The sequence below is a fragment of the Garra rufa genome, chromosome 17, assembly GCF_049309525.1.
Source record: "Garra rufa chromosome 17, GarRuf1.0, whole genome shotgun sequence".
NCBI lineage: Eukaryota > Metazoa > Chordata > Actinopteri > Cypriniformes > Cyprinidae > Garra > Garra rufa.
In genome coordinates this window covers 28454467-28465030 of record NC_133377.1, presented here as the reverse complement: position 1 = coordinate 28465030, position 10564 = coordinate 28454467, and the positions used below count along the sequence as shown (strand labels likewise).

General features: G+C 41.0%; 1 protein-coding gene across 1 annotated transcript; it reads right to left on the bottom strand.

Annotated features, from left to right (window-relative positions):
- Positions 1 to 2680: 2680 nt before the first annotated feature.
- Positions 2681 to 8655, bottom strand: prdm1b (PR domain containing 1b, with ZNF domain). The gene is made up of 5 exons (XM_073822099.1): positions 8465 to 8655; positions 8007 to 8256; positions 5009 to 5883; positions 4789 to 4917; positions 2681 to 4413 (listed from the first exon to the last, which is right to left on the bottom strand). Exons 1-5 carry the CDS (start codon positions 8471 to 8473, stop codon positions 3883 to 3885), a joined length of 1794 nt encoding a protein of 597 aa, XP_073678200.1. The 5' UTR covers positions 8474 to 8655; the 3' UTR covers positions 2681 to 3882.
- Positions 8656 to 10564: the final 1909 nt, after the last annotated feature.

Sequence of the window (10564 nt, the reverse complement as noted above, 5' to 3'; positions counted from 1 at the left end):
AACCAAAAAATCAGAGCAGTTATGTTTAGGATAGATTTTAAAGTACTTTTACTTGTTTATAAAGCACTCAATGGCCTAGGACCTACATACATTGCAGATATGCTCACTGAATATAAACCTAACAGACAACTCAGATCACTAGGATCGAGTCAGTTAGTAATATCAAGGGTTCACACAAAACAAGGGGAATCCGCTTTTAGCTATTATGCCGCCCACAGTTGGAATCAGCTTCCAGAAGAGATCAGATGTGCTAATACATTAGCCACATTTAAATGCAGACTCAAAACTCACCTGTTCAGTTGTGCATTTATTGAATGAGCACTGTGCTACGTCCGAACAGTTTGCATTATTTTATGTATAATCATTTTACTGTATTAATTAATTTGAAATCATTTTTTTTTTTTTTTTTTTTTTTTATTGTTGTGATTATTATTTTAAATTTTTATGCTATTGTGATTTTAATTCCTTTTTATGTACAGCACTTTGAATTACCATTGTGTATGAAATGTGCTATATAAATAAACTTGCCTTGCCTTGCCTTGCCAGTACCTGGGTAAAAATATTAAAAGCAACCCAATAAAATGACCCAACAAGCTTAAACCCAGCATTTGGGTTCAAATAAATAACCCAAATATGCACTTTTTTTTTTATAGTGCATGAAAACTACCCAGTACCTGGGTAAAAACTGTAAAAACAACCCAATAAAATGACCCAACAAGCTTAAAACCAGCATTTTTAGAGTGCAGAAAAACTACCCAGTACCTGGGTAAAAATATTAAAAACAACCCAATAAAATGACCCAACAAGCTTAAAACCAGCATTTTTAACCCAAATATGCACTTTTTTATAGTGCATAAAAACTACCCAGTACCTGGGTAAAAACTGTAAAAACAACCCAATAAAATGACCCAACAATCTTAAAACCAGCATTTGGGTTGAAATAAATAACCCAGCATTTTTAGAGTGCAGAAAAACTACCCAGTACCTGGGTAAAAATATTAAAAACAACCAAATAAAATGACCCAACAAGCTTAAACCCAGCATTTGGGTTCAAATAAATAACCCAAATATGCACTTTTTTTTTAGAGTGCATAAAAACTACCCAGTACCTGGGTAAAAATTGTAAAAACAACCCAATAAAATGACCCAAAAGGCTGAACCCAGCATTTTTTGAGTGTGTATAATTTTTTAATTTGCAACCTTTGGGGTTTATTCATTTGGGGTCATTTCAAGCCAACCATGTAGTAATTTTTAAGCAATAGTTAAGTTAAATAAAACTACCGAGAAGGCTGGGTCAAACAACCCAGTTGCTTGTCCATATTTCACCCAGCGCTGGGTTGTTTCTAAACACCCAGCATTTTTTTAGAGTGTATACTTATCAACTAACTCTTAAACAAAATGAACAAAAATCAAATAAATGTTCCATGCCATCATCATTACATAGATAACAATATTAGGTTTTATCTATTTAAACTACTTTTGCTCTAGTGCTGCGCTGGCCACTGTTGACAGGAACTAAGCTTCTGGGTTTCAGAGAATGACTTACTAGCAATTACTAAATGCATGAAGTTTTAAGTCTGTGCAGGAAGGCAATGCAAGTACTCTGAACATGTCACACACACACACACACACACACACCCACACAGACACACACAAACGCACATACACACTCCTCATGTCATTTACAGCAAGTCAAGTTCCACTCTCTTTCTTTCTTTCTCTGTGGTGTGTTTTCACATGCTTCTCTCTGTTTCTTTCTCCTTTCTGCCATAAAAGGGCCTCTTGCAACTTCTCCTAAGATGTATTCAAAGTGGTGGTTTGACACGCTGTCAATGACAGATGTAGTCTTTCTCTCACTTGTTGTCTATCGTTCTCTCACACATACCCTGCTGAGGTGTGTTTGTTCTGGTCTGAGGTGTGTGTGGCGTGGGGATCTCCCTTCATGTGTGCGCCCTTGAGGGGAGAAGAGGGGAGGCTGTGACAAAAGGAAACAGATAAGTGTTGTACTCAGTGAGGACAGAAGACATGAGGCATTTCTTACTGTAACTGCTTTGTCTTCCGTTCCTGACATTTGTGTTGATCATACCTGCTCATTGAGACTAGAAAAGCGGTTAAGTACAAGTACAGGTCAGCGTTTGCGCGGGAATGGTGACTGAGCGTGACAAAAACTGCCAGATAAGTTACTCAAATCAGTGCTATGCTTCATATTTACCTCCAGTTTCGCAAATAGTATAACTATGTACTTGTACTTAGTTAAATAATTGCAAGCTCTGTATTTGTAAGTTTCTTCAGCAATTAAACTTGACTTATTGTTGTCATCTTTTATTATATAATAGATATGAGGAGTTCATTTGAAACCAAAACTATGGTTTTACTTTATAGTGGAATTTACAGTAAGGGTAGGTAAAGGTTGAAGGTGGTTTTATTTTTTTTTTCATGTCAAAATGAAAAACAGCGTTGCATGTGATGATGGGCATTTTTGATCAGTCCTGGCTGATGAGCAACAATTTCAGTTCCTCTACTTTCTAGAAATACGACCACAGAGATCAACTTTCGTGTGGGGCTTTCAAATGAACAAGCCTGATGGGTGTTGTGTGCTTGTGTGGGTGTGAAAACCTGATTCTGTTGACATTGTAAGGTCATTAACACCAGAAGACAGAAAGAGCGTGGTCTTAGACAAGTAATGTTTAATGTGCTACATTATAAAAGTTTGTCAAAAATAGGTTCTCACATATAAAGTATCAACATCTTTTGGACTGAGTCAAAAATAAACTAGAAAACCAAAGAACTGTACAAAAAGTCACTAAGTAATGGAACAGTCTGCTGTAGCTAACAATCAAATACCCTGCACTTGGATCTAGTTCCTGCTTTTTCCAGTGCTGACGTTAATAAATTAAAACAGCATAAAATATGAACCTAACAATTTAGTATGAGGTACTGTTGTGTCTGTAGTTCTGTAGTCTATATAAAAAAGTATTGCAATCTTCATGATTGGCAAATTCAGTTCCAGCTACATTGATTTGATCATTTTCATAGTGCTAACAATACTTGTTTGGATTTAAGAGACAACAGTAAACATTAGACACAACAAAGTAACAATAAACTAAGAAAACAAAGAAAATTCCTCTTATTTTAAATATTATATTAAAAGTGAGGCCTTATCTCTTTCCAAAATCAAAGGGGTTCAGGATCTGCTTGTTGAAGAGACAACCAACAATTGTCTTCTGCTATATTATCCTCTGAAGCTACAGTGAATGATCCTTGAAAAGATACATCTCGGTACATCTTTTCATAAAGGATCACATCTAGAATTCTTTAACACAAGGTAAAATCATGCACACATACTCATACTGTACACATTCGCACCCACAATGAATGGGATGGACGGGAAAACCCAGTCTTTTAGGGATTATCACATAGTGTCCATAGTGGGATTAACACATAATTCCTGAGAATCCCAGTATTTAAAAAAAGAACATTTGTCATACATTAAAACAAAATCAAAAGTACACATATAAACAAGCATTTGATACAGTGCTCAAATATGAAAAAACTCGACAATAATAAGTTAAGACAAACTCACACAAATAGACTTTCACATCAGTCTGAAAAACAGATGAAGTATGAGGACATTATAATCACATCTTCATTTTACAAACAGCTCAGAGGGTAGAAGTGCAATCACTTGACACAATCTTCAAGTCTTTGGAAACACTATTTGTTTGGTGCGGCTTTCATTGGCTTGGTTTGCGCATCTTCATCCCTTAAACTACCAGGGAAGAGAGGATTTTTGGTGTCAACTAGGGAATGCTCTGTGCATAGATAGCAATTTTTGGGTTTCTGGAAGACCTGAACAAGCTAAATGTCAACATTCTCCCTCATCTACTCCTCCTCAGACTTTATAGAGGGCCGGTGGTTGAAGTGTACCACGCTGGCTCTCTCTTGGTGGTGACCCATGGCGCTGACCCCATGAGGTACTGCAGCGAAAGCCTTGAGGAACCCAATGTCTTCCTTCCCCTCGCCGCTCTCTAAACTTCTCGCCAACCATTTTTCCAAAGCAGCGTCCACTTGAGCTTCCCCAGCAATCTCAGGCAGAGCCTCAGCCTCCTGGCTGGCATCAAAACGCTCTACCAGTTCAGCTGCGCGCCTCAGCTCTGGGATTTCGGGACGGGCGGCGGGGCAGAAGCCAGAGCGCTGATGGAGGTTCAGTGAGAAGCAGTGGATGAAGCCCCTGGTGCAGGCTTGGCAGGAGTGGGGCCGGTCACGAGAGCTGTGCAGCCGACGGTGGAGTTTGAGGTGAATGTACTGAGTGAACTTCACCCCGCACAGCTTGCACTGATATGGCTTCTCACCGGAGTGCAGGCGTAGGTGGGTTTTCAAGTTGCTGGTGCTGCTGAAGCGCTTGTGGCACACCTGTAAACATTCAAAGAGCATTAGAAGATCCCGTAATTCAAAAGCAAACAAGAGGCAGCAGACAACAAGAACAGAAGACTGCCTCTCTGCTGCCTTACATAATTGCCCTGTTGTCGCTCTGGTATGCAGACAGCGAGCCAGACGTGTTTGTTCACTAAAGAACTTTATTTATTTTCAGTGGTCAAGATGAATGAGTAGCACAGGCTGACGCCACTGTCACACCCTCTCTAGTTACTGTACAACAAAGCGTTTCTCTTAAAGGAAACAGGAGTTACAAGGTAAAGGTTCTGTCAGAGATAAGCAATGTTGTGTGTGTGCGTCATCGCATGAGAATAACTGTCATCTGATGCCCTTTATCTTAAGTTTTTCACTCACCTGGCACTCATGTGGTTTCTCTCCAGTGTGGACCAAGTGGTGTTTCTGTAGGTGGGCTAGCTGGGTGAAACTCTTTTTGCACAAGTTGCACTGGAACGGCCTCTCTCCACTGTGGACCCTCAAGTGCACCTTTAAAATGATCGTAGAGTACACCTTTTAGTCTTGTTCAGATCATTCCATATCTTTTAAAACTCACTTTGTTTACAAAGTTTCTACTCACTTTGAGGTTGGAGAGTTGACCGAAGGTCTTGAGACAGACGTTGCATTCATACTTGATTTTTCCGTTCTGCTTCTTGAGCGGGTATGGGAGAGACTTGTACCCAGGCGCCGGTGGAGAGGATGAAGGTGATATGCTTTTGGGTGTAGCCAAGCTGAGGTTGATGGCCTCTTCGCATTCAGAAAGCGGCTTGTGAAACATTTGGTGAGGGGACTGCTTTGGCTGAGGGGAGAGTTCGGGTGTTGCAGGGGCTCCTCGGGGAGGGGTATTTGGGATTCTTTCCCTCAGACCTCCATGAAGTGGTGTAGGATAGGGGAGTGTAACTGGTAACAGACCTGGTTGGGGTATGGAAGGGTAGGGCAAGCCATCACTCCCAAGGAATCCATTGTACCGGAGACCCCCTTTCGAGGGCAACATGGAAGGGAAGGGAGGAGAGGAGTATGGAGGTAACAGCAGACGTGAATAATGAGGGTTGTATGGTGGTAACAAGGGATATGGAGCTTGCAGCGGTCTAGGTGAGGGCAATGAAGGGTATGAGATCAAACCTTCTCGATGACCATAGAGACCGTGTAAGTGGAGTGGAAGCTCTTGTGGTGGGGACAAGGTGGGATATGGGTGAATGCTTAGGTTCTGGTTGGGATGTGGAGAATGGACGGGCTCTGGTGAAGCAGCTTTGTGGATCTTCTTGCTGAAATCCATGACCTGTTCGTCCGGTGTGTCAGGTGGCGTGTCCCTCTCAATAACCTCTACGTCAATCTTTTCATCCACCTCGTCTTCCTGTCCCTCGCTTTGAAGTTTGTGTGGGCTTGGGGGTTGTTTAGGGTAATAGGTGTACTGAGGTAGGGGCTGCTTCTGATAGTCAATATCAGGGATGTACTCTAAAGAAAGAGAGACAGAGAGAGAAAAGGTCACACATTGTAAAGTGTGAAGATGACAACCCAAGTATGAAACTTGTGAGTAACCCAACACATTTCACGTTCGACGAATCGCTGAAATTGACCAAGTCTTCGCCAACAGCGGTCACCCGTCAAAAATGGCTGTATGCTTGTATGTCATACACCTACTCATAACCTTCCTCCACAAACGCTCACTTATGGTAAATGGCAGCTCTTTCAGTTTAAAGCTGACAGGCAGAAGATATCTGACTGGTTTCTATTTGACAAAGAGATAGTACTGCTTTCACGCAGCACCTAGATTACAACCGTGTGGGTGTTCGCAATGTGGGTGTGTGTATGTTTGTGAGGTGGAGGGGCATATGTATGTATCGGAAGAAAGGAGCCTCGGGTGACGGCGACACTTCTTACTCAGAAACTACTCTGACTCACCATAACAGCAGATGTCCTCAACGATGGGAAAAATCCTACGACACTGCTTCAGCGCTAACTGTTGCTTACTGTTATACAGGGAATCGAGATAAGGTCAAATTATTACTGTCCTTTCACTCTAGAGATTGTAAAAAGAAAAGCCGCAACAGCTAGTTTCTTTCAGTAACCTTTGCGGTGACTCAGACAAAACCTGCTAAATCATGGAGAGTGGTACAAGGCTAAACTGTGTCACACAGCAGTGGGAAGATTACACAAACACATTATAACCCTTGTGGTCAAAGCTTGGTTCCTCAAACCTGATGTAAACCAATCTGGTGCAACATTTACAGGCATCGTCTAGGCATTTCCTAACTACCACGAGGAAAGTGAAAATGGATATTTGAAACTCTAACAACAGAACAACAATAACACAAAGCAAAAAATGCACCTTACAAATATTAATTAATTTTTTCCAACTGAACAGAAGATAAACAGAAGCAACAGACATTTAGAGCAAGAATATCAGCAGATGTGTTATAAAGTATATGTAGGCCAAAGTCCATAAAAGACCTAAAAAATCAAATGATGTAATATCACGCTTGCTAAAACTGTATATACAGATTTGTTTAAATCTCACACAGGAAGTACACTTGTTAAGCAGGCTAAATGATACAAACTGAAAAGAGCAGCTCTGAAAAAGAGGTTAATGTGCCTCACAGTGGCTGACTTTCTAAAGAGGGATATTTAATAATCAGGTGTAATTGTTCAGTGAAAGCATCACCAGTGAGAGGAGCGTACGTGTCAACATGACTCAGGTAATGGTCCTTAACAACAGCACACACAAAATGAACACATAGACATACATACATTCCGAAGAGTGAATAAGACAGGAAATAGCACAGTTTGAGATTGAATCAATGCGACCTAGGGAGTATCTCATGACATCTCTTTAGAAAGAAAATCCAGACAGTCCATCGTTTTGTCATAAACATACACACGCTTGCACACGCTCACAGACAGTACACATTTATACAGTTTCATTTATAGTCACTTTCATTGCTTACCACCTCTAGGGTGTCAGATGACATTTAAAGAATGTTCATTATAGTAGTTCAAAGTTCATGCGTATGTGTATGTGGTGTTACATTATATATTAGATTAAACTTATATTACATAAAATATTTTTTAGAACAGACTATAAACTAATAAAAGCCTGGTACCAGTTTAACTGTGAGATGAACGCTGCTATTGGTAGAATAATTTCATAACTGTCAAACCTAAAAAAAAATGTAATAAACATCCTCCCTTATATATGCTATACTGTATATCAACATAACTAATGTACACAGAAGAACTGAGAGTGCCCGTTAATTACTGATCTCTTGGATTAAATTCAATAAACAAGTCACCTGATTCACAAAAAGAGGAAAAGAGATATAACAATAAAAACTGTTTAAAGTGTAAAGTGTATAAGAGTGCACAGAAGGGACAAAATACAAAGGTAGCTGAGGTGACTAATAATTTCACAGTTTCAAGAAAGTCATAGAGAAAGCAATAAAGATATAAAATGAAAACGAAAATAAGTCAAAGGGAAAGAAAATAAAAAACACACTATCTACATAAAAACCAACATTTTATCCAGTTTTTCCCTCCCCAGTGCCAAATAATATGGGATAATTCTGGAGCCCATGACTCACTTGGCTTCAGGCTGTCTGGTTGCTCTTGCTGGCCGCACAGTCTCTGGGAAAACTCCGGACTGTACCACACCAACAGCTCCTGCTTGGGCTCCACGGGCCGGATGGTGTAGAAGAAGATCTCCTGGCCATTTTGACAGGCTACCAGGTTCTGCTCGGCCAGCGATCGCGCTGGGTTGACGTACCGCATCCAGTTGCTGCGGTGGACATCGTAGCCATCAATGAAGTGGTGCAGGTGGCCACCACTGTAGATCTGGAGGGAGAGAAAGGAAAGCGTGTTAATGCTTTCTGCTAATCTGCAGATGTCAACAATATTATGACAAATAAACATCACAGCTTTAAAAAATAAAAATATATATTTTTTTAATTAAAAATTAAATTTAGCTGAAAGTTTTTTTTTAAAATGAACATTAATTTCAGTGACAATCTGTGAATAAGTTTATAAAAAGTTGATTCTTCACCTCTGCCATGAACAGAACGCTCTTCAAACAGCTGTTTATATCAACTCCTCTGTGTCCTCTAACCTGTGAAAGTGTTTGTGTGTGTGTGTGGCTTGTCCCGCAGAAGATGTGTGACTAACTTTGTGTGTCAATGATGTCAAGCTCTTTATAAAGCGCTGGGCGTCAAAAAGCTCTACACATGCTGCCAGTCACACGCACTTGCACGCCCCTTTCTCCACCCACTTTCATTCTCATTTGAATGTGGGGGAATTCACTGCTGAGACGTGCCAGGGCATGTTAACTCCCCTATCGCTGACACTCCTTTTACCAGCTACACACCCTTGTAGACTCATAAACACAAACTCACTTTCACCCACACGAACTGCCCGCTCTTCACATCCGTCCACCTGCTCTAGTCATGTGACATGCTGCGTCATTTTATCACTTTATGGCAACAGGAAGTCGGTATGGATTTACAGGAAACGGAGAAAGGAAAGGAAAGGACAGCTCAGACGAGGAAAACCCACAGTGACACACACACTTGTGCGTGCGTGCATGCATGCATGTCCTTACACATGCACAACCATACACATAAACAAACACACACGATATATATAGTGCCCTTGGCAAGGAGATAAAGAGACTGAAGTTCACTTGCATGCTGATATGAAAACACAAATGTAAGGACTGAAAAGAAAATTATTGTGTGTTTGTGTGTGTGCACATCTCTGTCTGTGCAGGAATCCCGACTTCTCTAAAACCTGGCCACAAACCAATCCTTTGCATTTTTGACAAATGGTTTCGAAATAGTTATACTTCGTAACTTCTGCTGAGTAAACCATTGTATGAGAACAAAGCAGGAATCTACAACAAACAGGATAAGATCGCTCAGAGCTTCCTCTGTGCTTTCCAAGTAAGCTCCTGAGCGTTCAGCCAACTAAGCCTAATAGGAATAACTACCGAGTGCATGTGTGTTTTTAAACGTAAGCGAGTATTTAAAAGAAAGACAATTGTGTTGAAGAAGCCAATGCATGTTTGGATGTCTTCAAGCATGAATGAATACGCTTCCGGCTCCTTTCTGCTAAAATTCTCTGGAAAGTCTGTCATGACCGGTTTGGCAGCTTTACACTCAGTAGAATTGGTGTCCCTGAAAGATTAGATCAACAATGAAGTCACTTACCCTCCAAAAATATTTCCTGTTGGTCTGAAGAGGTACATTTTCTTTGGTGTAAATAACTCCTTGAAGAGGTCCGAATCGTGTACCTTGAGGTATGTACTCTTTGCTGAAAACGCCAGTCACCTGTGAAAATAAAGAGTGGCACTTGTAAAACTTAGTCAAGGGAGGAATTAAAATAGATGATTATTGATTTGTCCACTTTAAACAGGAAACTGCGTTGCATGAGTTCACTGAGGCGTGCTTGGTTGGTGAGCGTCATAGGTGACCTAAGGTAGCACGCTAACCTCGCAGGTTAACGAGTTAAGTAAATAAATAGACTTTCCCTGCTCTACTTGGACCCTGACCTAGAAACATACAGCTGTCCTTAATAACGCCTGACCCCTTTGACCCTGTTGGCAAAAGTTGTGTGCTATTGACAAACAATCATGTCTGAGGTCCTAAAAAGACAAAAAAGGAAAGCAGAGAAGACAAAATGGAGCAGGTGGTCCACTCTCAATGCTTAAGAAACTAGGCCAGACTGTGGCATGGGGGTCAGTTTCCCCCCTTTGTATCATCAAGCCACTTTTGTAATTCTTATGATAATGCTACATGCAATTTTAGATTCAAAGTCTACATAAACCAACAGTATGTTGGTTGAAACTAGATTTGAGGCATGACGGATTCCTAGAAGTAGCAACAGGAAGGATGGGTTGGAAGGCACAGTTATTGGTTTGAGACGAGAGCTGTGGTGACAGTAGAATTGTGCGTCGTTAGAGTTGCGTGACTAATTGGTAAGTCTTTAGTGATTAACTGCTCAGAAAGGGTATAGGGAGGGGGGTGAGTGTCACCCTTTGACAAGACCAACGGCACCACGCCACCCCAACGCACACGCTGATGCACTCAACCCTCCGTCCAAACATGACCCCCGCCCCTCCAAGCTGTTTGTGGATCTTCGGTCCAAACGA

What these genes read in the sequence shown, in the direction of transcription:
- prdm1b (XM_073822099.1), bottom strand. An exon ending in GTCAACTCTCCAACCTCAAA is followed by an intron (nt 4,918 to 5,008) that starts GTGAGTAGAAAC and finishes ATCATTTTAAAG; the next exon opens with GTGCACTTGAGGGTCCACAG. An exon ending in AGAAACCACATGAGTGCCAG is followed by an intron (nt 4,414 to 4,788) that starts GTGAGTGAAAAA and finishes GAATGTTTACAG; the next exon opens with GTGTGCCACAAGCGCTTCAG.